The sequence below is a fragment of the Callospermophilus lateralis genome, chromosome 14 (genome assembly GCF_048772815.1).
Source record: "Callospermophilus lateralis isolate mCalLat2 chromosome 14, mCalLat2.hap1, whole genome shotgun sequence".
NCBI classification, from domain to species: Eukaryota; Metazoa; Chordata; class Mammalia; order Rodentia; family Sciuridae; genus Callospermophilus; species Callospermophilus lateralis.
In genome coordinates, this window is record NC_135318.1 from 196,628 (window position 1) to 222,674 (window position 26,047).

Genomic DNA, 26,047 nt, shown 5'->3' on the forward strand with positions numbered 1-26,047 from the left:
CGGCCCCGGGCTCGCGGTCCAGGGCTTGCGACGCGCATGCGCTGCGTCAGGACGTACGCCGACGCGGCCGCTGGGCGCGAGTGTCTGCGTTTGAAGATGGCGGAGAATGGTCCTAAGTCCGTGCTGTTCGTGTGTTTGGGTAAGGGTTTTCCTTCCTGGAGCGGCGGGTTGTGCCGTGTGGCTCTGGGCTGCGTCGCTAACCATGAACAGTGGGCCGGAGGGGCCTGGCGGGTGGCCGAGCCCGGTACCCTCGCTTCTGATCCCCTGATCCTGTGTCCTCTCACGTGCCGTCTGCCTCCCAGCCGAGTCCTGGCTCTGTAGCAGGCTTTCTAAGCCGGATGCTTTTCATTGCACCTGCTAGAATCTTTGGTTGTCCTCCATTGTGCCCAGGTGGACCCAAAGCTGCAAGTGTTCTCTGTGGGGCTTTGCACCAGTAACTACACTGGTTCGCTTGCTGGTGCCCTTGGCTTTCACTCACAGTGGATCTCAACTAATGAGAGGTGCATCCCTATCATTCCAAGTTCTGGGTTCTTCAGGTTCAGTCTGTCTCTAACTTTGGTGTCCAGCCTGTCAGTGTACCAGTTTCACATGAAAGTGAAGTTTTACAATTTATTACTCCAAGTACCTTCCAGATCAGAATTGTTCTCATTCCTAGAGTATCAGCACGTAGTCTCCCTTACTTGAAATATAATTCACTTTCATATTAGTTTGCAGTATTCTTCCTTGGTGCCTCCACACTAAGGGGGATAGTCCCAAATTATGCTTTCTACCTGGTGTTTTCTACCTGGTTTGCTTTGCTTCTGCTCCTCTTTAGGATAGAATTCTGTCAGGTCCATCCCCCTGGCTTCCCTTACATTTTCCCACCTAATATGGGAGGGCTTGACTTTCCAGCACCATTGCTACTCACACTGGAAACACTACTGTGCCTCGACTGATGAGTCTTTTACTGGACACTATGTTGTATTTTGTATGGAACCCCTTATAGTTTTGTGAAGTCAAACCTAAATTCTACCTTCTTTGGTTTCTCAGACTGTTAGTTGCTTCCTTTGATTCCTTATAGAGATATTGTATTCCACAAATAATTATTTGACAGCCTTTTGAGATCCCAGGCAGAGCTAACATTCTTGTGGGCAATAACTGTGGCTTTTTTTCTTTTTTCCCCCCCAGTTTCAGGACAATACAGTATAACATTTTCTATGGGGGGAGGTAAAAAGCTCCATTACACATTGATAGTGAACACCATTTGATTTTTAAGGAAATCAACGAATTAAACAGTAGTTTATTTCAAGTTGGGTACCTATGGTGTCCCCTTGCCAGGCTAATCTTTCCTTAATATTATTGCTTTTTATGGGCGTGATGTACAACGGTAACTGAAAATGGGGAGGTATATGCTCACATGCATTTGTCTTCGATATAGTTCAGCAATTTTTTTAGTGCTTCCTATGTGCTAGGCACTGGGGATGCATAGAGTAGTGACCCACAGACAGGCCCCATGCTTTTTGGAGCTCACGCTATCTCATCATCAGTCAGGCATTGTGAATGGACTCGTTCTTTGATATGAGATGTTAAGAAAAATAAAACAGGAACATTCAGGTGTGTGGTCAGAAAGCCTTCACCTGAAGGTGAGCTCTGAGCAGAGACTTGAAGGAGTCAGGAGACATGCCCATCTTGGGCCCACAGGACACCTGGTGTGGTTTCTAGGTGAGAGTGCTAGCCATATTCCAGAACAGGGAAGCCACAGTGGCTGGGCTTGGAGACCTGGTGTTCTTCTCAGCCAGGAGTCCTCTTGTGTGTGAGACACAGTACATCACTTGAGTGACTATTTACTTGGCTCCACGGATACCTAAGTAGTGCCATTCTAGATGCATGGGAAGTTTATTCCTTACGTGTATCAGATGCTTTAGAGCAGGCTCTGTAAACTCTGTAAAGTGCCACGGTGAATACTTCAGCTTCATGGGCCCTGCCAGATAGCACATAGATGAAGCTTGGCTGTGTAGTAGAACTGTTCATAGATACCAGTGTTGGAACCCTACATGTAAATTTTCACATATCACAAAATTTTCTGTTTTGCATTTTTTTTTTCATCTGTTCAAGTTTGTAAAAATCATTCTTAGCCTATGAGCCCTCATCCTTAGTCCCTGTGTTGATGGGGAGATCATGGGCGGCTCTGTGAGGAGATGATCTCTGTGAATGAGACAAACGTTGAGAACTTTCTAGCAGACGTGGGAGGGACAAGACTAGTTCCAGCTGTAGTGCTGAGATAGCCTGGAGGAGGAGCTGAACTGGGAGGAGGACACCCCTGTGGGTGGCCAGAGACTGTGCTGGCATTACAGTTTCCAGAACTTGTCCTAGAGGCAGCACCTGGGATTCTGTGCTTTAGTGATAACTTTTCTGTGCTGCATTTTCTGGTTTATTTTTATTTATTTATATTTTGGTGTTGATGGGGTAACCCAAAGCCTCACAATGTTAGGCAAGTGCTCTACCACTGAGCAATACCTCCAGCCGTACATTTGTTTAATAACATTAGCACAGTGATAGGTGATGTCAACTTTTGAAATCTAGAGGGCAAGTTACTAGCATTTCGATTTCTTTTCTGTTGATATTGTAGACAGTATGACTTCACTTCTGGTCTCTTAGTTTTTATTAATTATAGTCTTTACATGTCTCCTTTAAATAGAGCTATCAGGGGAAAACATAAGTGTGGATGGGTATGTTTTAAGTCATTAAATAGTCTAAGTTTTTGTATTGTGGGAAAATTAATCTGTTATTTTACAGTTAATGAAAATTATGAGTAAAGGGGTGGTCCCAGTCTTTTTATTGTGTCATTAGATGCTGAGATACTGGGCATCTGTTATCATTTGTAGAGTTTGAAAATAACAACAGTTGTCCTAGTTTGGTGAGAGGGTTTGCTATTAAAGTATTGCCAGGTCGGTGGTAACAAGGGACGTGATACCACACCCTGAGGAAGCTTTTCAGAAATTAAATAATGCTGATGGCAATACTTGTCTTAAAAATCAAACCAGAATTTGGAGTGTGGAAGGGAAGAGCTTCACAGCACAGACTAGCACATGGATGCTATCCACGATGAACTCCGTCTTCTCTCCTTCCTTGCCTTACAGAAAAGCTTTTTAACTACTATGCACAACCACGTGTGTGGAAGAGCACGAGTCTTATAAAAGAGAGGCTGACGGTTTTGTCCTCAGGGTGGTGAGCCGGCCCATGGACCAGGGGGCATCTGTGTGTTTCACCACACTTTGGAAGATTCCAATTCAACATGTTTAATAGAAGCCAGAGTGAAGTGTGTCCTCTAGCTTCGTCTCTTCTGAGATTTCTGTTTCCTCCCTTCATTTTCTATTAGCACCTCCTTAAATCAGTTACTAATGTCAGGGCTCACACAATACCCCACAATATGGTACTTTGTCTTGATGAGTAGTTTTGAAAAAAGTCTCTCTGATCATCTCTTGCTTTTCTGTGTCTTGCTTCCTGAAGTGAAGCAAGTCATGGAAACCAGAATTTCTGTAAGACAGGTTATTGAGAAGAGAATTCTTTTCCCCAAAGAAGCCTTCAGACCTAGAGTCTCTCTCCCTTCTCACTTGAAGACATTCCTTCCAGTGAGTCCTGTCCCAGACCTGGGAGGAAAGAGTGCTGCATCAGAGACCAGGAAGGGCCTGAACAGATGGCATGACTGAGTTCCCTGTCTCTTACCATTAGATAGTAGCCCTTTGTTCAGTCATTCTTCTGTACAGCTGTCAGTCTTCATCTAACCTAAGCATAAAACTAGACAGTTTCCACAGTCTTGCTATTGTGAATTGTGCTGCTATGAACATCGATGTAGCAGTGTCCCTGTAGTATGCTCTTTTTAGGTCTTTAGGGAATAGACCGAGAAGGGGAATAGCTGGGTCAAATGGTGGTTCCATTCCCAGCTTTCCAAGAAATCTCCATACTGCTTTCCAAATTGGTCGCCACAATTTGCAGTCCCACCAGCAATGTACAAGTGTACCCTTTCCCCCACATCCTCGCCAGCACTTGTTGTTGTTTGACTTCCTAATGGCTGCCAATTTTACTGGAGTGAGATGGTATCTTAGGGTGGTTTTGATTTGCATTTCTCTGACTGCTAGAGATGGTGAGCATTTTTTCATGTACTTGTTTATTGATTGTATGTCCTCCTCTGAGAAGTGTCTGTTCAGGTCCTTGGCCCATTTGTTGATTGGGTTATTTGTTTTCTTATTGTTTAATTTTTTGAGTTCTTTGTATACTCTGGATATTAGGGCTCTATCTGACGTATGAGGAGTAAAGATTTGTTGCCAGGATGTAGGCTCCCTATTTACCTCTCTTATTGTTTCTTTTGCTGAGAAAAAACTTTTTAGTTTGAGTAAGTCCCATTTGTTGATTCTAGTTATTAACTCTTGTGCTATGGGTGTCCTATTGAGGAATTTGGAGCCCGACCCCACAGTATGTAGATCATAGCCAACTTTTTCTTCTATCAGACGCCATGTCTCTGATTTGATATCAAGCTCCTTGATCCATTTTGAGTTAACTTTTGTGCATGGCGAGAGAAAGGGATTCAGTTTCATTTTGTTGCATATGGATTTCCAGGTTTCCCAGCACCATTTGTTGAAGATGCTATCCTTCCTCCATTGCATGCTTTTAGCCCCTTTATCAAATATAAGATAGTTGTAATATTGTGGATTGGTTTCTGTGTCCTCTATTCTGTACCATTGGTCTACCCGCCTGTTTTGGTACCAGTACCATGCTGTTTTTGTTATTGCTCTGTAGTATAGTTTGAAGTATGGTGTCGCTATACCGCCTGATTCACACTTCCTGCTTAGAGTTGTTTTTGCTATTCTGGGTCTTTTATTTTTCCATATGAATTTCATGATTGCTTTATCTATTTCTACAAGAAATGCCGTTGGGATTTTGATTGGCATTGCATTAAACCTATAGAGAACTTTTGGTAACTTATGGTAATATCGCCATTTTGATGATGTTAGTTCTGCCTATCCATGAACAGGGTATATTTTTCCATCTTCTAAGATCTTCTTCTATTTCTCTCTTTAGGGTTCTGTAGTTTTCATTGTATAAGTCTTTCACCTCTTTTGTTAGGTTGATTCCCAAGTATTTTATTTTTGGGGGGGATATTGTGAATGGAGTGGTTGTCCTCATTTCGATTTCAGAGAATTTGTCGCTGATATACAGGAATGCCTTTGATTTATGCGTGTTGATTTTATATCCTGCCACTTTGCTGAATTCGTTTATTAGCTCTAATAGTTTCTTTGTAGACCCTTTTGGGTTTGCTAGGTATAGAATCATGTCATCTGCAAATAGTGATAATTTAAGTTCTTCTTTTCCTATTTTTATGCCTTTAATTTGTTTCGTCTAATTGCTCTGGCCAGTGTTTCAAGAACCAACCTAGAATCAACCTAGGAACCAACCTAGAAGCCCTTCAGTAGATGAATGGATAAAAAAAATGTGGCATTTATACACAATGGAGTATTACTCTGCATTAAAAAATGACAAAATCATAAAATTTGCAGGGAAATGGATGGCATTAGAGCAGATTATGCTAAGTGAAGCTAGCCAATCCCTAAAAAACAAATGCCAAATGTCTTCTTTGATATGAGGAGAGTAACTAAGAACAGAGTAGGGACGAAGAGCATGAGAAGAAGATTAACATTAAACAGGGATGAGAGGTGGGAGGGAAAGGGAGAGAGAAGGGAAATTGCATGGAAATGGAAGGAGACCCTCAGGGTTTTACAAAATTACATACAAGAGGAAGTGAGGGAAAAGGGAAAAAAAGGGCGGGGGAGAAATGAATTACAGTAGATGGGGTAGAGAGAGAAGAGGGGAGGGGAGGGGGGATAGTAAAGGATAGGAAAGGCAGCAGAATACAACAGACACTAGTATGGCAATAGGTAAATCAGAGGATGTGTAACCCATGTGATTCTGCAATCTGTATATGGGGTAAAAATGGGAGTTCATAACCCACTTGAATCAAAGTGTGAAATATGATATATCAAGAACTATGTAATATTTTGAACAACCAACAATAAAAATTAAAAAAAAAAAACTAGACAGTTTCCCCTTTGGGTCTTCCTTTTAAAGGCTCCATTGTCACATAAAACTTTAAATCAATCTGTTATGCTTTTCTCTTTTTTGACCTATGTTATAGAAGTGCAGGCTGCAGTCTTTAGGATAAGTGAGGAAAGGAGTCACACCTTCCTGCCTCACTGTCTTTCCTGTGCTTTCTCATATTCACCTCATAGATGGTCTTTTTGCCTTCAGTCCTGTGGTTGTCCAGCATTTTCTTAACCCTGCCAACTGCTTTTCTAACTTGTAGGAATAGTCTGTTGTCTTAAATATCTCTGTCTGCAGGCCCTGTCTCAGTGCTTGGCTGGCAGCCACTGCTTCCTGTACCTAAAGTACCATAGTCACGTCTTCTAATCCTGCAGCCCTGACTTAAATGTCTCTCCTGCCCTACTTATGGGACTCTCTTCCCATAAACATCAGCTGTCTAGTTTTCTTATGTCTCTTCTGTGCTTTATAGCATTTTTATTTTCTGTGCTTTGGTAGTATAATCCTTGTTTATTAGCATAACTTTTATATTTTTGTTATACTGTGTCTCCTCTAAATTGTGACTTTGTACATGATCTGTTTGGAGTTGAGAGCTGCTGCCTTTTGTCATTTTCTCCGTGCAGTTAAGGAATTTATTCCTTGTCCTGGCTCCTGGGTGGTAACCTGTAATCATCTTGGGATTTTCTGTGAGTGGTAGTGTCTGTTACTACTCATAGTGGCCCCACATTTTATGCTGAACTCAGAGTCATGTGCTCTCTGAACCACATGTGTCAGGGGTGGGCCTGGAGGTTCAGTCTGTCATCCCTACATAATTAAACCCCAATAACAATTCTGAGCACCGTGCTCAGGCAAGCATCCTAGATTGGCCGTATTAGCACTCTTTATTAATGTACTGGCACTTATCATGGGCAGGCGGGTAAGGGTTTCTGAAGAGATGGAAGCTTCCTGTTTAGAACCATTCTAGAATAGCCCTAAGTATTTCTTCCTCTGGCTGGTTCTAATCTGTATTCTCTTATAATGAAGCTGTCATCATTGTAGCACTTCCTGAGTTTCATGATCTTCCTAGAGAATCATTACACCTAAGGGGGCCCCAGACTTTGTAGCCAGCTAGCCTGGAGTGAGGATGACCCAGGCGTCCCTAACCTGGCTGCTGATGTCAGTTGAATGGCTGGGAGTGTTGCACCCTAAACCTCAAGCTAGCTAACTTCTGATGGCACAGTCCTTTTGGCACAGGGCTTTGCAGCAATCGCTGAGTAAAAGTTTGTGTTCACTCACTGTTTATGACTTAATACAGTTGTTTATTTGCATATTTTATGAAACATTTTTATGTTATCTATATTTGAAAATACGTTCTTTCAATTTTGTTGTATTTTGTTTTAAATTAAGCTGATTACAACCTACTTCATTGATTTCTTAACCTATTTCGGGTCATTAGTTGCAACCTGTAAAACTAATATTGGTTAAAATTGCTTTCTGTTGTTTTTGTATCTGGGCAGTTAGTGTCAGATCACTGAACCAGGTGATCAGCATTCTCTGCCAGGGTTCCTCTGCACTGCAGTTTTGTTTTTTGTTCTTCTGTAGAGAAGATGCAGATACCTCCCACCTGGCATATGGGTCTTTGCATCGCAACTAACACACTCTTTATGTCCTCTCCCTTCTTTTTAAGGTAACATTTGCCGGTCACCCATCGCAGAAGCAGTTTTCAGAAAACTTGTAACTGATCAAAACGATTTAGACAACGTAAGTACTGTTCAATACATTAAAGAGGCCAACCTGAACACCTCTGGGCAAGAAAGTGCCGAAAACATTCTCTTTCTTCTCATGCAGTGGAGGATAGACAGTGCAGCCACATCTACCTATGAAGTGGGGAACCCCCCTGACTACCGTGGGCAGAGTTGCATGAGGAAGCATGGCATCCCCATGAACCACGTTGCCCGGCAGGTACCGTACTAGAACTTGATTGTGTTCTGTGTTACAGTGGACCATTGACAGCGGTGCTGTTTCCAACTGGAACGTGGGCCGGGCCCCGGACCCGAGAGCCGTGAACTGCCTAAGAAATCATGGCATTAGCACAGCCCATAAGGCAAGACAGGTAGAAGAGATCTTGTTTAATTTCTGCACAGAGATGGAGAGGCCTGTGTGTTCACAGCTGTGTGTATTTGGGGTGACCAACCTGCTACGTGTGGAGTTCTGAAAAACTTGCATGACCTTGGGATTGCTTACTAAAATGCACATAAAATTACGTCAGTCACTGAGAGTAGTGGCTGCTAGATGGCTGCCAGCTAGAGCTGTGGTCTCCGTTCTCTTTCCACCTCTTGAGTTTTAGTTAGACATTTAAGGCCTTTGTGACTGTTTGCTTACATTACCAAGTTTGTTGCTAGAACACAGTCACGTAGTATATACAAAAGCATATTTTAACTATAAGTACCTTAAACAAATATAAGGTAATACTGATATTATTATGGGTCCCTAATTAAGGATGTCATGCCGGTCATGCTGGACTTAAGTTTGAAGTCTACTGAGGTTTAACAAACTTCAAATGAAGGTAGCTTTGTATTTATATTATAAATCAGAAAATACAGTTGTGTTTCTGAGAGTTCTTTATTTAAGCTTGTTATTTTCACTGGGCAGAAGATGAAACATTTTATATCATGTGTTCATTGTGATCTTTCCAGGCTTTTGCATACTTTGCCAGGTTCTACTTGTATTTTTTAAGGTTATATATTTATTTTAATAGTCCTTCAGCATTATGAGCAGTCTGTTTTCAGATCAGATGTCTTTTCATGCACTAAGTATACAACAAAAGTGGATGTTGATGGGTTATTTCAAATACACATGCCCTAAAAAGCAAAGCTGAAAACTTTAGGAGCAGTTTTGATTACCAGCTTTGGAACTAGCATTTCTGGAGTCTAATTCTGCTTTTCTTCCTGTTGCTCTCAGGGATGTTTTGTGGCTGGCTGTGGTGATGCATGCCTGTAAGCAGTGTCACACCAGGTCTTTTGTGTTCACATGTTCCTTACCAGTTGTCACAGTTTGTGTAGTGACTGTTCCAGTACGCTTCTTATTTCCCTTGTACTTTCAACCTAGGTGTAATAGATGATACATTTTTACAGTTCTCACTTCTTTTCAACTCAATCAGGCTCTGGAGAAGTATGCTCTCAGTCCATTTGGTTGCATGGAGATTTCTCTTTGTTATACAAGCTTTCCTCTTTTCAGTAAACTTGTCATTGACAAATGCACAGAGTGAGTGTAGCCCTAAAGCCCTTTGGAAACCAGTGCCCATTCCTGCAAAGGTCACTCCCAAAATATTGCCTGCCTTTCAGCCTTGTAGAAGTAGGGTCTTGGGCCTCTGCATTCTTGTGCCAGCTATTTCTGTTGTGCTGCTGCTGGTTCCAAAAGCTCTTCCTCGTCCTTGCTGGATGCTGTGTGTTCCACAGCTTGTTTGCCCCTGTGCCCTGCTGGGTGTGGGCTATTGCTAGTTTGGGCTGCACAGGTGGTGGAGGGTGGTGAGCACACAGCTGAGCCCAGCCTGGTATTCCACATGTCAGGGAATCCAGACTCAGAGCACACTGAGATGTTCCCACTTCTATTCTTTGAAACAGTTTGAAGAAGATTGATGTTATTTCTGCTTAAAACTACTTTGCTTTTTCTCTGGCTAAGTTTTCCTTTGGTATTTAGATTCAGCAGTTTTGTTGTAGGAGGCCAAAGTGTTCTTCCTTACCTGTGGAAAATTCCGGGATGTTATCGTTTTATATTTTACTTCTCCTGTTTCTCTTTTCTTCTGAGAGTCAGTTTATATTGAACATAAATTTCTTATGATCTTTTCTCCATTTTCCATCCTTTTTACTTTTCTTCATTCTGAGATTTCCTACTGACCTGTTTTCTGATATACTAACGCTTCTGTATTTTAAAGTCTGTGGAATTGTTCATTCTGAGTTCTTAGTGACTTTTGCTTTATTGACGGACTGCGTTTATTTGTTTTTTATTTAAATAGATTAATTCTCTGAAATCCTTTTCCAAATGCACATTTGTTTATTTTGTTTGTTTTTTGTTGTAAGGTATTGGGGCTTGAACCTGGGTCTTTGTACATGTGAGGTAAATGTTCTGCCACTGAGCTACATCTCCCAGCCCATCTGAGTTACTTCAAACAGTTTGAATTCAAGCCTAGATCATTTGTGACCCTGCTGTCTTTGTTTCTTCTGTTTGTATGCTTGCTAACTTCCCATTAAATTCTGAACGTGGTATGTGGTGCATGGTAGAACCTGTGGGTAATTGTGTTTTGCCCCATATCGTTGGCTGTTGCAGGGAAGAAGGTAGGTGGTCACCTCAGTATGATCCGGTGGAGCTGACTTGAGGCTGGCAACAGCCTTTATTCAGGAGACTTAATCCACCTTTGAGCTTCCCAGTCTTTCCTCTGGGAGTATCAGGCACAGAGTTGGCAGAATGTCTCCAACGTGGCAGCTTCTACAGTAGAGTGCTCATTTCTTACTGAGTCTGTGCAGCCTCCAGGTGCCCTCTGGAGCTTCTTGCCCTGGGTTGGTGGAAGACTTGTCAAATTCTTAGAAAAAAAGCATGTGCCAGGCCCTCGTCTTCCAGGACCTGTGTTCCTCCGGGGATGGCTGTCCCACCACCCCTAATTTCAGTTTTCTCCTCAGCCTCTGAACTTCTGACAGCTCAGCGGTGCCCTGCTTTCCTTGGTCTCTTACCTCTTAAGCAGATTCTTGCAACCCAGTTCTTAATGGAGAGCTGTCATGTGCCTTGAAGAACATCTGGCAGCACCCTGCCTGGCATCAGCGCCCCATGTCATGAACATCTGGCATTGCTCACTGTCCCCTCTTATGAGAACCCCAGACCCCTGGCTAAAATACAGTTTTTTAAGTGTGGTCCAGTGGCCATCAGTCTCCTTTGAAGATGTGTTAAAAGATTCATACTGAGCAGTGGGCCTGAATAGACAGGTGTGAAATGATTGTTGACTGGACCTCCAATTCTGCATTGTAGCTGACCACTGAGAAGCTGTCTATCACATTTCAGTTTTTGTAGTGACCTGTAGGGTTGCTGAAACACTCCTTTAAACTGCATGTTTGGGTGGGGTTGAATTTACTTCATGTAGTGCAACTCCAGCAGCATTTTGCAACAGAATGCAATGCAGATAGACATAGGAAGATCCATCCTAACCAGTGGCACTCTTTTAACCAAGAGCTGGTTTGGAGAGTATAGTTGTTTTTCATTAAAAATAAAAAAGTTTTAAATTGTAACAATTAATTTATTTAAAAATTATTAGTAATGGTGACAAATATTGGTAGATATAACCCCTGTAAACAAGTTGCTTTAAGGCAAGGCTGAATAGTTTCTGAGAATTCCTAGACTCTTCTGCTGACCATGAGCTACGATCAGTGTTGGTGCGTTAGCAGGTGAGACTCTGCTGTCTTGTGTGAGCAGCCTGTGAGATCAACCAGCTTGTTGAGTGCCATCTGGTGGCATTGCTGCCACAGCTGCAGAGTTGAGCACATTCAGGAGTTCTTGGGGCCACAAAACCAAGTGGTTGCAGGAGCACTCATGACTTCAAGAGCCGTCTGGGTGGGTGAGGGTCTTCTAGTTGTTTTTGGTAGTAGAGTTAATTTGACCCAAGCCATACATGTCTGTCTGCAAACAGAAATCCTCTTCTAGACATTTCCTGTGAAGCATTAAGTTATAGCTGTTGCTGTTATTTCTCAGTTATTTTAACATCTAAAAATCATGTGTGACTTCACTTAGCAAGTTGCTAAGCATTTCTTTTTTTAGGGCAAATTAATTACAATCCAAATTGTTCATCCAAAATTAACAATTTTTAAACAGTAAATCTTTGGACATTTCTCACATGTGATTTGAAAAAATAATGTAGTGTGCTTAGTATAATTTTTGTTCTAATATCTTAAAGTAGATAAATTATTTTTTTAATAGGTTAATTAGTTAGCGTCTTGGGAGTATTAATACAATCCAGTCCTTTGTAATTATTGATCTGCTACACTAAAAATTGATGGAAGTGCATATGAAGTCATTTTTAACAGAATAATGAAGAATAAGCATATTTATTGTTCTTTTGCTGTATTCATTATCTATTAGATTATTACTATTCCTTCAACCAGGTTTTCATTGTCTCCTATATTAAATGACATTTTAGAGGATTTTTTTTCAATAAGGAAGATTATTATTGAAGTTATATTCTAGGGTTTATTTTCACTTTTATTCTGCAGCATGTTGATGATCTTTTGTTGTTTTATTTTCTTAATAATCACAATTTATAAAATAAGCTTTCACTTGCATCATAAGTGGTTTACATTTGTAATTGATGATGTTGGGTTAGACTCAGGAGATCCTGAGTGATAGTCTGCTTGTCAGGGTAAAGTCCACAATTCGATTGCTTTTGGTGAACCTCCTCTGACCTCCCTGCTGGAAATTTATCCTCCTCCCTCTCCCAGAACCCCGTCCTTGGTGTTTTCTGAGTTATCTATGCCTCCTGCCTGGTTGGGTGGTTTCACGAGGACAAGGCCTGTGGCTTCAGCTGGGATCTGTAACGGGGCCTGGGACAGTCAGTGCCCATGAATGAGAAACAGTGATGGAGGGTTGTGTGCCCACAGACTGCATCTGGTTTCTAGGGGACGAAGCTGACTGTTTAGTGATCACCACAAGGAGTCTTAGGAGATAAAATTTTCTTGTAAGCGTTAATACAATTTGGGAAGTAGATTAACTGTGTTTTAACTTAAAAGTGTCCTGAATTGTTTAATTGCATTGTTAATTAGCAAGTTTAAGAAACATAGTGTTTGGTTCTGTTTTATTTTTTCTTCTCTATTTTTGAGAGGTATAAATATAAATAACTATATTTTGACTTCTTGCTCAATTTTAGGTGACCAAAGAAGATTTGGCCACATTCGACTATATATTGTGTATGGATGAAAGCAACCTGAGGTAATCATTTTTTTTTTTTTTTTTTTTTTGAGGGGAGATACCAGGGATTGAATCTGTTTTCAAAACGTAATCGTATCCCATTCTCAGTGTGGTAATAGGCCAAGTAGTTTGCTGTCCAAAGTGACTTTTATTATGTTACAGTTTCTTGTACACAGTGCTGTTACAATGTGCATAATTATTTACTTAAATAACATAAATGGAAATTCAGAGAATAAGCTGGTATTTCTCCTGGGTCTCTTTACAAAGAGAAACAGACAGGAAAATCCGTTTGGCATGATGGAGCTGGACAGTAGGGCTGGGGTCTGTGATTGTAGGAGATGTGTTGATTCCTATGATTGGTTTCCTTACTGCAGCAATTCACGAGCTAGGAGTGTTTGTTCCTCCATTAAATGAGACTGGAAAGGCAGAAGACCTTTTACTGGATTTAAGATTGAGCTAAAACTAATGGGCTGAGGTATTATATAGCAGCGACTATAAAACCTCAAGCTTACATGCCTGTAGGTCCCAGCACTTCTGCAGGAAGTTTCTGTTGTTGTCAGAGAGGAAACTGAGGAATGGCGAGCTTCAGTTACTACCTCAGGTGCACAGCAAAGGTGGTGGATGTGGGAGGCCTAGGCTGCAGCCTCCACCACCACAGCTTCCTCGCACATTATCATGCCCTCATCTTGTCCACCCCCAACCCCCTGGTGTTTATTATTGCTGCTGTCAGTGTAACCATAAGCATTTATTGACTTGCATCACTACTTATTTAAAAATATTCCATGTTTTTGATGAAGAAATATTATCTGTGCTTTTAATTACTTATAGGAATGAACCAGTAACCATCGTAACAATTTTGCTTATGTTTTTGTATTAATTAGGCCCTTCATTAAAATTCAGATTTTTTTTTTTTTTCATTTTTATTGTTCAGTTGTTAATTTGTTTTGTCCTTACTTATAGGTATTATAGAAGGTATCCTATCAGGAGACTAGATACTCTTGATTGTTGTTGAGTGTACAGTGTTCCCTGTGGGATGTCAGTCGGGTCAGTTCTGGGTGAAGCTCCCCTGGTGCTCTGGCCTTTGTGTCCCAGCCTAATTTCACTTCTTCTTGGATCTTCTGTTGCCCTGCAGCCTGGATCAGATTGTCCACTGACTGTGAGGCCCTGCAGGTCCAGGGACTGCGCCTGATTCAGCTCTGAGACTTCGGACAGGGATGTTCTTGTCTGTCCCGCTCCTAGACTCATCATAGGGGCTCAGTTGGAATCTGTCAGCTGTGTAGAAGAATGATAAAAATGTAGCAGTGTGAAAGTTAGAAGTGAAGACACCAGGAGAGTGGTGTGGGCATAAGTAGTGAGGCAAGAGCCATGGACATGCATGTTTGGCCACCACGGGAAGAAACTGTGGCTCTTGGAGTTCCCTCGTGTCACCTTGTTTCTCTCTGAAATATCTTTCTGACTTGATGGTTTCAGTGTATTTCACCAGAGAACACGGAGCTGCTGTCTGATGGTGAGGTGTACTTCTTGTGTGCAGGAAGTAGTGGGACGTGCTGTTGCTGCTCACTCCCTGCCCAGGAGACAGAGCTGTGGCACACAGCTGCACAGAGGGCTTGTGTCCCAGTGCAGGATTTGGTTTCACTGAAAATCAGGTCACTTTTGCTGGATTTTGATATGGGTATTTCATAAACCCCTAGCAGATGTCCCTGTTTAACTTGAAACCATAGGTCAGAAAACTAAGTTCATGTTTCGATTTTGCAGAGATTTGAATAGAAAAAGTAATCAAGTTAAAAACTGCAAAGCTAAAATTGAACTGCTTGGAAGCTATGATCCACAGAAACAACTCATTATTGAAGATCCCTATTACGTAAGTACAGTGCCCATGGTAGGGCCAATGTAAAGATCTGCAAGTCCAGGCCTGCCGTGTTAAGTGACAGGCTGAGGTTCCCTCAAGGACACTTTGGGTGCTGGTATTGCCAGCTGTCCTCCTTCCTGTCTTCCAGGGGAACGATGCTGACTTTGAAGTGGTGTACCAGCAGTGTCTCAGGTGCTGCAAAGCCTTCCTGGAGAAGGCCCACTAGGACCACCTGCCTGCTACCAGCTGGGGACGCTCCCTATCCACGTTCTGTATCCTCATCCTGTGCTCCGGTGTACTGCCACTCCTTTGCCCCAGGCCCCGCCTGCCCCTTCAGCTGACTGTTTTCTCTGACCTGACCTGACAGATCATTGTAGGTGGAAACCAGCTGTGTCTACAGAAGAATCAATAAAAATGTTGGACTCAAAGACAGTTTGTAGGGTGCAGTGAGAGTTCTTAGACTAGTGGAGCCTTCGCTTTGCCCTGATTATGCTAGTGGAGTGAGCAGAGAGAAAAACAGCCCCAACCACTAAGTACAAACACCCGAAGGCACAGGTTAGTCTCTGTGCCCAGTAAGGTTGGATGGCTGGGTCTCCCTGCAGTGATTGTGTGTGGCTGGCCAGTGGCTCCAGGGCACCTGTGCTCATCTGTGTATCCAGAGTCACAGTGACCCTGTCCATAGCGGCTCTCCATGGCTGCAGCAGGTATTTCAGCTCACACACACACAGTGCACATGATAGGAGACAGACCGATGGGATTGATCTTTAGCACCTTAGTATTTGTTGGGTTTTGTCTGATTTATTTCACAAAGTCAGCTTATTTGCTCTCATTTGAGCCACTTTATATCCAAAAATTTAATTATATCTGGAAAGGACACTTGTATGCTATGTATCCTATGGTTGGTTGAGGAGTATATTTGTTTTATATGCACAAGTAACTCAAATGTAAATTGGCTTAGGTATGAAAAAATAATTTAAGCAGTCAGTTATGTTGGTGACCTTAAGTATTGATATGTTAATAAATGTTTCATGAGTATTTAAAAGCTATAGGCAAATACAGGTAATTTCACTATAATCTCAAATTCACATGGATATGTCAGAAAAGATTGTTTTCAAAATAAACTTGGGAGTTATAAAAATGCAACAGATAAATCTGATGTCTCGCCTGCTTTTTTATTTACCAATGAGGAACGACTGAGAAACCGTCTGTCTTGTCACTTTCAGATGGTCTGTGGTGTGTATGTGCATATTTACCCTTGGTACTGGGAAGTAAAATGATGAAAATAATAAGCTGTTCCACTTACACTGGCATCTAGGTATGGAAGACATCGGGGCCCTGGGATGGAGGCACTCTCAACTCTCCTTGTGGAGGTGGTGCCTGGGCTGGCCTGCCACTCAGCGGGTGAGTGGCAGTTTTGCTTTATCCTCTCCTGGTCCTGCATTCAAAGCTGGTGACCTCTAACCTGTAGAGGACTTTTAGTCAAAAAATCAGTCCTTGTTGAAAGGCTGAGTGGAACACCAACCTAAGAACAGGGAGAGTTGGGGGACGGACACCCTGAGTGAGGGTCCTGGTAGAATTACTGTGTCTACAGAAAACTCCAGAGATTAGGTTAGGGATATAATGGTGTCCCCAAGCTAAAGAACTGGAAAGAAAAGGTCAAATGATCAGCTACAGTAGGGAAGTAGGATTGAGTAAGCAGTCAGGGCTGTTCCCTGTCATTAATTGCTTTGTAATCCCATTGTCAGGAGTATTTCTTAATCCTTTCCATCCCTGTAAATTAAAAAAATGCTGTAGTTCTCTCTGATATGCATCTTAAATGCAGACTCTCGAACTGTAGAATGATGCTGTGTCCCTACAGCTGCCCTAGGTGTCATCTGCTCACATTGTGGCCAGGGACTCTCTGCTTTGTGAGTTCAATGTAACTTTTTAAGGAGATCCCAGGTCTTTTCAAGATATATCTAACCCTGACTGTTCACAAGTCTTAAAGTTCCTTTACCTGGGAAACAGTGGATACAACTTATTTGGAGTACTTAACTAGCAAAGAGACCAAGCTACCTCAGGAGATTATGTCATTGATGCATAGTAACCTCTGCTATTAGAAAGTGCTAATTGCCCTTTACAGGGATCCTTAGCTGTTGAGTTCCATTCACTTATGTCTTTTAAGTTTTATGGACTTCTGCCAGTGTATGGATCTCTTGACAGGTGAGTAAGCCACAAATGCCCAGTGATGAACCCAAGAGAAGTAAAGGACCACTCCAAAAACTGTTCATTATAACAATATTTGTTCATTTATTATTTATTTACAATATTTACATATTGCACAATAGCAGGAGTGCTGTTTTTCATTTACCATATAAGAACAAACGGAACTGGCCTGGATATATTCACAAATTTATACTCCACTGTCTTCAAAACATGACTGAAGTTTTTATTTACCTCTTTTTTTTTTAATTTTTCATGCAGGTCCAAATAATATTCTGGGAATTTAATTGTAAAAGTAATACAAAATATCGAATCATACTATATGCTCTATGAAAATATAGTTTAAGATTCTGCCTATGTTTCTAAAGTAATTTTTTTATGATTTCTTTTTCATCTAATCTGGAAAATGAAATAGTCTCTCATAACACTGCACATCAAATGTGAAGTGTTCTCTTGTTTTTTAAGATATAGTGGCAAGGATCTCTGTCAGGTACACTGATTTACTGAATACATATCTGAAACAGTGTCAACAGCTTACAAAATGCAAAGGAATTTTGGAAGAGTCTGTCTGTAAAAATAAACCTCTGTCCACATGGAGTGGGTGTGGAGAGCTGTCCGGCTGGTCTCCAAGGCACTGCTCAGGGTCCTGCTGTGTGGCTCCTTCCAGCTGAAAACAAATGCATCTGGTGTCATGTGGCTGCACACACTTTGTTATCAGTGCTAGAGGACCTGTGGCTTTAGCTGTTTAAGAGCACACTTAGAAACATGGAGTCTCTATGTGTGTGCATATAGCTGTGCATTCCAAAAAGCAGTCTCATTTATTCTGGAAAATAACTCAGTTTTGCAGTTACCATATGCCCACTGCACCAAAGGATGAAAACCATCCACTCATGGGAACTCTGATTAGCATTAGCACAAAAATGTTGAGCTGCCTGGCCCTCTGTGTGTGGTCACAGCCTCAGGCTCATTCCATGGGGTCTGCAGCTGGTGGCTACTCTGCGAGATGGCTGGCCAGCTTTCTATCTCTGTTACAGGTGAACAAAAGGAGTGCTGTGGTTTCTGGTACTCCTAGAATAATGATTACCCTTCATTCTTTTTTTAACATTTATTTTTTAGTTGTAGTTGGACACAATACCTTTATTTTATTTTATGCATTTTTATGTGGTGCTGAGGATCGAACCCAGGGCCTCCCATGTGCTAGGTGAGTGCTCTAACGCTGAGCCACAACCTCAGCCCCTACCCATCATTTTTAAAAGTGGGGGACACCTGCAAGTTTAAGAGGCTGTAGCCTGTAGGATAAAGCAGATATTTACATATACTGCTCAGAACTACACTTTTTTGAACATATCCCTGAACTCAGGCATTTCATCCAACTACCTGTAAAGGAATGTTTGATGTAGGGAATGTAGTTTCTCTTTGGTCTGAGGTCAGTGAGCTCCAGAGAAGGGGCCCAAAGTTTGACCCTTGCTCATGGCCAATAGAGAGACCTGCCCTCCTGGACTCTGGGCAGGTGCTGAGAGTGGGATCTTACCCTGCAGCCTGTGTGTGGGGATGGAGAAGAGGCCACTGGGCACCGCAGAGGGACATGGCATGGCCACTTGGCAGAACATTTGCTTAGGGTTCCCAGCCTATCATCCCCACCATGGGTGTCATGGGACATGTGCTCTGCCTCTGAGGGTCTCACTGATGGTCCAAGCCAAGCTGTGAAGCACAGAGAAACTGACCTGTGTCTACACTGGTGACCCAGCCAGTTAGGAGTTAGCTATTACAATTTAAGACTTTTGGAAGAATTTAATCTTTAAAACATAAAAGTCATGACAACATCACAGTAGAAATCCCACTGTTTTAAATTTACCCATTTCCTGGCCAAAATGAACCTGGCTACATTTGTGACAACCGTGACTGCAGCAAGCAGGTGGCCCTGGGCCTGGAAGCATGCAAGCACATGCCTTCATCCTACAACTGGCAGTGCACATGTGGAAGTGACCAAGGGACAGCAGGCCATGCCAGGGCCTTGTGGCTCAGCACACAGGATGCCTTCCCCTGGCTACTTTCCTGATCTTATCCCTCTGCAGGCCAGAGCTGAGCCACACAAGCCCAGTGTCCCTGATGGTCTGCCAAATGTCCACCTGTGGTCTGCCAAGAAGATAGCAACCTGTAGCTGGAGTTCTGTAGATGGGCAAGGGCACCTTTGCCCTCCCCACTTGTAAGTGAATGGCAACTTCCAAGGGTGTGTGGCTAACCTCTAAACAGTGACGGCAGGCTAAAGGCCCTGTCTTCCCCACACCTTCCCATGGGAGACTTGTAGGCTATATGTCTGTTCTTGGCTTGAAAGAAAGTAGGCTATATGTCTGTTCTTGGCTTGAAAGAGTATTCTGCCTGCCTGCCACAAGGCAGCTGATGGGCTTAGGATGTGGAGGGAAGTAGGAAGCTGCACTTTCTGACTTTGACTGGCTTCAGAACACCTCTACCAAATAGCGAGCCAGGGAACCTCTGCAACCCTCTGCACCCATACACCCTGTCCTCAGTGCTGCTCTTCTTTCCAGGGGTACTTGCTCCTGATGGGGATAAGAGGATGTGAAGATGGTGAGGATAGCGCCATGAAGCCCCCGGGAACCAGCTCAGCACACAGCAGAATCCAAATCGGCCTCTGCTGCTTTTGCACACTAGGCATGTGTGAAAGCACCACACTCATACACTGCTGAGACGAGCTGGTGCACCATGCTACTTACTACCTACAGCCACCTACTGCTGGTGCAGGATTAGTGATGGTCCTGAGGCATCTGTCAGGAAAGTAAAGCTGTACCTCCTAGCCATTGCTGGCTTCCTGGACAATAGCTGATACTATTTGTTACACAGCACACCTTGAGAGGCCAATGTAAAATTAAACTCTTGAGAATTCATTTACATGTCTGCCACTACAGCTTATGAAAACCATTGATGAGAACATTTAAAGAGGATGACTATTCTATTGAAGCCTCTTGGTACAAAAAGATTACCAACCTTTACCAGATACAGCATAAAATTCACATGGACACCTAGTCACATATGGACAGGCCCCTACTTGGGATGGTTTGACTCACAATGTCTTAACTTTACCCTGGTGTAACAACGAAGGTACAGATCGTACTTCAGATTTTGATTTCTGATTTTTTCCTGGGCTGATGTGTCCTACAATTTCCTTGGGAGGCAGCAGCAGCCTCTAGCCACATCCTCCAGCCAGCACACTGTCTAGGTTACGGGTACTAAATGCGTGTTTGACTGATGATGGATTTGCTGGGACGTAGCCCATTGTAAACTGAGTAGCACTGGTACTCACTTTTCAGTGGCAGTGAATGAATGAAAGCCTGAAAGGAAATGGGCATGGTTCTAAGTGAGTGCCCTAGTTCAGGCACACATCTACACAAAGTCAGCCACCAGCCTGCTCCTTGCTGTTTAAGTTCCGGCTGGACGACTGAGGGCTGCTTGGACCGCCAGTAGGGGGCACCTGCTCCTCATGGTTAGCCTTCTGAGCTATTCTGGGTGTTAAGTTCTCTCAGGAAGGCTAACTCCGCTGCCAAAGGATGAGTGTTCTAACTCTGAGCTCCTCATGTCCCCAACCAGATTCTGACCCTCAGGGAGTGGCCAACACAGCTGTGGGGAGCTTACCTTATCCTTCCATGCACATTGGGCTGACGGCCAGCCGAGTGAGAAGCCTGGCACATCTTTTATAGTCTACAGCAAAAATAGACCACAGACCCTTTCAGTTATCTGAACAACATTAAAAGAAACAGTAGGTTTTTCAATTTTTGGAAGTATATAAACTGGTACAGTCATTTAAAAAAACATCTTGAATTTCCTGGAAACGACACAGACTCTGTCTCTACATTCATGGCTTCTAAGTTGTTGACTTAATGATTTATGGTTCTTCAAGGATGTAGCATCACAGGCAGATGTCAGAGCTCATGGAAATGCCTGTAGTGTTGCTTACAAGAACACAGAATCTTAGGATGCCCTTGCGTGACTAAACTTTTAGGTCATGTGTAAACTGAGCTGACCATGCTGCAAAAAGTTGTGTGTTAATGTCCTAAAGAAAGTGGGTCACATTAGCGGAACACAGACCTGGATTGGACAGCAAAAAAACCCAATAAGCTAATTTTTCTTTTTCTTTTTCTTTTTCTTTTTTTTTTTTTTTGAGGAGGAGGGGTGCTGGAGATAGAATTAAATGAGTTTCTGAGTGCAGACTGGTGTTCCCCATTACTCTACTCCACCAGGTGTTACCTCAGAGGACCCATGGAAAGGTTCTGTGACCACAGCCATAGGGAATTTCCTCAGGATAGATTCTGTGGAAAGCTACAGTTGTTTATAAATTACTAACACTTCTTTCTCAGAAGCAACAAAACCCAACTTAAAAAGGGAAGTGCTCATACTGAATTAAGAATCTGAATGAATGGGTAAATTGACAATAATAGGTATGCACAGTATGTCAGACAAGGAACTTACTCCACCTCTAAATACAAGTACACCTTCTAAATATTTAGAGTTCATACTCTTTGTGTTCCAAGCAGGGAAACTATCCATCTACCCACTGGCAGCTGGTCACCTCAAGGAGGGTCTAATTGGCAAACTGTAAATACTTCCATTTGTAATTTGTCTAGAGATCCCAGTTGGTGCCCATGCTGTTTAATCCAGATGTGTCTAATCTTGCCCCTCAGACCCTAATGCACAGAGCTCATCTAGGGATCTAGTTAAATGTCGATTCCATTCCTTAGGTCTGGGAGGGATTTTGTTCTGCATTCTAGCAGGCTCCCACGGACCACAGAGTAAGAAGGTTCTGAGACCCCTTTCACTTCCAGCATGTCAGGATTCCAGGGATATGCTTTTATGCAGCCTAAAGCAACCTAGAAGTGGTCGACTTAGCTCTCCAGCTCTTTGTAGGCTGAGAAGAGGAGAAGGCAGCCACACATCTAAGTGCACACACATCTTGCCTTCCACCTTTGGGGACTCAGGGTGAACCGTGACTAGGAGTTTTGGTATTTTGCAACCAAATGGAGGTGGCCAACATTGGCATAACATGGCATCCTGGAAAAGACACTGCAGAGAGTGACACACGATACTTGAATCCTGCCTTGCTGACTCCTATTGACTGAAAATGAGCAATTTAAAATTGTCTCCATCTGTAAATGAAAGGATTACCAGTTTCTTTAGGGTCACTTCCACATGTAAAATTCATGGTCCTACTCTTATAAGATAATACTGAACTTAAAATATATGCACATTAAACAATAAAAAGCTTCTTTGGCCCCAGGAAGCATGTGAGTGATTTTGAAACAAAAAGAAAGCAGGGCTGGAGTGGGAATAAAGGTGCTCCAGTCAATGTGCCATGAGCTGAGATGGAGCTGTGTGGTGCTCAAGAAATGCTCCCTGTGAACCTAGGAACTTTACTTACAGTGAAAGATGCTAGACAAGCTACCTGACTGGCTGAGACCCACAGGTGTGATATGAATAGCCCTAGCAAAGTTCTTGGTGTATGACACAGCTCTTAAACAATGCACATTACCACCAGGGCAGCTATGCTGCCCCACAAGGAAAACAACCTCTTGTGACCTGGCTCTGTTTGGAAGGCAGGACAGATGCCTAGTCTCTGGCAGGCTGCTGGCCTTGGTGGTCTCTGAAAGCAGTCTTCGTGGTTTTTCTCCTGTCAGCCTTGAATGAAGTGGAAGTTGTCCCAATTAAAAAATAGCTTTATGAAGAGCACAAAGAGCCACTTTTGGGGAAATAAAATGTTTTGTTATGGCCAAACAGCTGGAAGCATGCCAAGGAGAAAGGAAAGAAGCCCTAGGGAACAGCCATGACTGAGAACTGGACATGAGAGCAAATGACATTTCTCTGCTAGAAAATAAGGCAGTCCCAAGTGCAGAATTCTGAAACAACTGAAAGATTCTTGGGTGATGAGGTTATCACTAATGTAAAAAAAGGTCACAGCCCTGGACAAGATCAAGAATGTGACCTGAAGGTTCCAGGCCAACTTAAATGTAAACCCCAGGCCTCTGCACAGGCAGCTGGTACTTTAAAGACTCATGCTTCACCTGTCTGATTGTCACATTTAAGCAGAACAAATATACACACCACACCAGAATTCATAAACAAAATGAGAAAGTGAATCAAAGCATTCAGCCTACTCCAAGCATGGACTAATTCCAGTGAATTATTAATTCCAGAGACTACGAAAATTTTGTTTAGTGTGGCACTGCCTGATGCAGAGGTTAGCTATCTCTTCCGATCTCTGGGGATGGTGGCCCAACTCTTAGCTAGTGAAGACTCGGCCCCAGTGCATTTCAGAAGGCAGGCTGCTCACTTACATGCCGGGATGGTGCAGTCTCGGGTGTTGTGGTAAAGTCTGTGGAAGTGCTTACTGCACTTAGGACTGAAATAAAGAGGACCTGGAACAGGAAGAAGAAGGCCATGAAGACACAGAGAACAGAGGAGCAGGGAGGGCAGTGTGGGGGGGGGGGGCTCACCTGTGAGATGCTTCAGAAACTTGTCCTTCATCCTCAGGTCTCGAGGGACAATTTCTGTAGGGGGAGAAAATGTTACACTGGCTGAAGAAACCATGTTTAATGTGATCCCCAGTTAAAGTTGAGAAACCCACGAATGTGAATTAGCCACAGCATCATGCATGGGAGCCCCCTGGATCCTCACATACAATGGAATGAAGACTACATCAGGGGACATGTTTTTCTTCAAATAGTGTTACCTACTCAAAAAGTTCCAGTGATATCTGTCTACTCTCTATGACTAGGATAGAAACAGGGGCCACAGAGCTGCAGGATGAAGAAGACTTCTTGTTTCTTAAATGGTTAGCTGCTAGGAACAAATCACTTTTAGACACTTCATTTTAAATCAAATCCCATGACATTTCAAAGTGCTAGAAAGAAAACTTGACCCTTCAAACAAAAGCTGAGTGATAGAACATTACATTTTTCTGGACATATATTTAGAAAAAAGGGTTTAATGCCTAAACCACCTGCCAGGAAGGTGTGAATGGAAGGGCACAATGGCCTGGCCTGTAAGATAGCTAGGACTTCCCAGGAGAAGGCTCCCAAGCCAGCTCCACACCCCTGCTCTGCACTGGCACCTGCTTCCAGCACTGTTGCCCTGCCATTCTTTGATTCCAGCCTTTGCTTTCTAACAGTCCTCTGGTCACTCTCTGTCCCCTGATGTGGGTTAGGAACTTTGCTGCGATGTACGTGATGCTGCACTTCGGAAGCATGCTTTGCTCTTGCACAGGGACAGATGCACTGGAGCCTTCTTCGGGCCAGGGGGGAACTAGTGTCAGTCTTCATTTACTCCTCACCTGAGTCAATCCAGATAAACTGACCTTATCATATTTGACCTAATTGTGTCATGAAAGCATTAAAAGCTTGCATGCTTTCCTGGGAAATTCCCTGTGGGGCAGCTGCTCTGAGAAGGCCAATGCATAGGGGAAAGCTCTGGACCATTTCTTCTCAGCTGAAATTCTGTGCTTAGAATACTACACTTCCAAAATAACAGACGCCAGTTCGGGGCACATTCCTGACCTAGGCAACAGCTCCACATCTTATAAGCAAACTAGGGGCAATTATCTGCAAGCCTCAGGCACAGAATTCCCATTTCCTTTAAAAAAAAAAAAATACCCCTTGGTTTTTAAAAAAAATCAACTTGATTTATCTTTTAAAATGTGCTTCTCATTTCCATTTCCAAGCAAATATGAATCGAGTGTGTCAGACATGGAAGCTAGACCCCAGTTCACACTGCTCCTCTGTGCACACTGCCTGCCCAGAGCACTCACTGTCCCTCAGATCCACACAGCCAGGACCCTCTCCTCTCTCTGCTCCCTAGGGTCCACACTGGCGGGACACTTACCCACTCTCTGCTCCTCTGAGTCTGTCCCATAGTCTGAGGCCTCCCTGCGGCCCAGGGCAAAGTCCGGTTCGCTGAGGACCTGCAGCCTCTTGGACTCCCCAGAGTGGTATTTCTTCAGCTCCTGGACCAGCTCCACCAGGAGCCGCAGCAACGTCTGCCGGTCCGTGGGTCCCTGGGGCTGCACGCGCCCCCGGCCGGGCCCTGCTGCGCCCAGCACCAGCAGCAGCCCCAGGAGCAGGGGCCGCCCGGGCGCGCGCATCGTCCCGGGTCGCAGGGCTGTGGGGCCGCGAGGACCGAGGGAGAGCGTGGGAGGCAGGGTCTGTGGATCACCGGGACCGGTGCAGGGGGCGGCCGCGGTGACGCCGGCGCCTCGGGGCCGCGCGCCCTCAACTTTCCGCGCACGCGGTGACCGCAAGGGCCCGGCGTCCACACAACTTTCTTCAGCCTCCGGGCGCCTCGCCACCTCCGCGAGGAAGCCGCCGCCCGCAGCCGCAGCCCGGCCTCGGGTCCGCCGGCGTCCCACGCCCCAGGGACCGCGCCCGGGAGCCCTCAGCCACGCGAGGCCCGGCCCGCACCTGCCCGCGTCGCCCGCCACCACCTGCGCCCGGCTGTGTGCCCTGCGCCCAGCGTCCCCGCGTCGTGGGCGTCTGTCCCGCGTCCACCCGCGTCGTCCGCCCGGCCGCGACGCTACTCCATGGCCCGCGGCGCCCGAGCGCAGGGACGCGAACCGCCGCTCCGAGGGGATCGCGGTCGCCTGGTGCCCGCGCCGAGCCCTTGGGCGGCCGCGCTTCTTATCCCCCCGGCCGCCGACGTCAGGCGGGTCCCCAGGGCCGAGCGCGGCTTTCATCAGGGCCGCGCGGATCTCCGTCAGACCCCCCCGGCCCGCTCGCCCCCGCCCCCGCCCCTCCCCGTCTCCCCGCCCCTTCCTCCAGTCTCCGGCGTCCTCTCCCCGGCTCCGCGCTCCCGCCCCCCGGTCCCCTCTCCGCAGCCTGCTTCCCCGCTCCGTCACTCGTGACAGGATGGGAAGAAACGCCTTTACCAGGAACTCGGTCTGTTTTTGTCTAAATGCAGATCTGGGCTCTGGAAAGGAGATGCTGCCTGCCTCGCCATTTCATA

The 26,047-nt window shown here is 44.3% G+C and overlaps 2 protein-coding genes across 4 annotated transcripts; one reads left to right on the top strand and one right to left on the bottom strand.

Moving 5' to 3' along the window:
- Positions 1 to 58: 58 nt before the first annotated feature.
- Positions 59 to 15,996, top strand: Acp1 (acid phosphatase 1). Of its 3 annotated transcripts, none has more exons than XM_076832596.1 (6): positions 59 to 139; positions 7,739 to 7,812; positions 7,900 to 8,013; positions 12,956 to 13,017; positions 14,752 to 14,857; positions 14,994 to 15,996. In XM_076832596.1, the coding sequence occupies exons 1-6, from the start codon at positions 97 to 99 to the stop codon at positions 15,069 to 15,071; spliced, it is 477 nt and encodes a 158-aa protein (XP_076688711.1). In that variant the 5' UTR covers positions 59 to 96; the 3' UTR covers positions 15,072 to 15,996. The 3 variants fall into 3 exon arrangements, with proteins under 3 accessions (XP_076688711.1, XP_076688712.1, XP_076688713.1); XM_076832597.1 differs by lacking the exon at positions 7,900 to 8,013 and adding an exon at positions 8,051 to 8,164; XM_076832598.1 differs by lacking the exons at positions 7,739 to 7,812; positions 7,900 to 8,013 and adding an exon at positions 8,051 to 8,164 and having other exon boundaries at positions 60 to 139.
- Positions 15,997 to 17,110: 1,114 nt separating this feature from the next.
- Positions 17,111 to 25,699, bottom strand: Alkal2 (ALK and LTK ligand 2). Its single transcript, XM_076833164.1, has 5 exons — positions 24,932 to 25,699; positions 23,548 to 23,601; positions 23,389 to 23,469; positions 20,696 to 20,761; positions 17,111 to 17,714 (listed from the first exon to the last, which is right to left on the bottom strand). The coding sequence occupies exons 1-4, from the start codon at positions 25,188 to 25,190 to the stop codon at positions 20,697 to 20,699; spliced, it is 459 nt and encodes a 152-aa protein (XP_076689279.1). The 5' UTR covers positions 25,191 to 25,699; the 3' UTR covers positions 17,111 to 17,714; position 20,696.
- Positions 25,700 to 26,047: the final 348 nt, after the last annotated feature.

What these genes read in the sequence shown, in the direction of transcription:
- Alkal2 (XM_076833164.1), bottom strand. Translation starts at nt 25,190, where the DNA reads ATGCGCGCGCCCGGGCGGCCCCTGCTCCTGGGGCTGCTGCTGGTGCTG. An exon ending in CTCAGAGGAGCAGAGAGTGG is followed by an intron (nt 23,602 to 24,931) that starts GTAAGTGTCCCG and finishes CTCCCCCTACAG; the next exon opens with AAATTGTCCCTCGAGACCTG. An exon ending in AGACTGCACCATCCCGGCAT is followed by an intron (nt 20,762 to 23,388) that starts GTAAGTGAGCAG and finishes TTTTTGCTGTAG; the next exon opens with ACTATAAAAGATGTGCCAGG.
- Acp1 (XM_076832596.1), top strand. Translation starts at nt 97, where the DNA reads ATGGCGGAGAATGGTCCTAAGTCCGTGCTGTTCGTGTGTTTGG. An exon ending in TGAACCACGTTGCCCGGCAG is followed by an intron (nt 8,014 to 12,955) that starts GTACCGTACTAG and finishes GCTCAATTTTAG; the next exon opens with GTGACCAAAGAAGATTTGGC. An exon ending in TTATTGAAGATCCCTATTAC is followed by an intron (nt 14,858 to 14,993) that starts GTAAGTACAGTG and finishes CCTGTCTTCCAG; the next exon opens with GGGAACGATGCTGACTTTGA.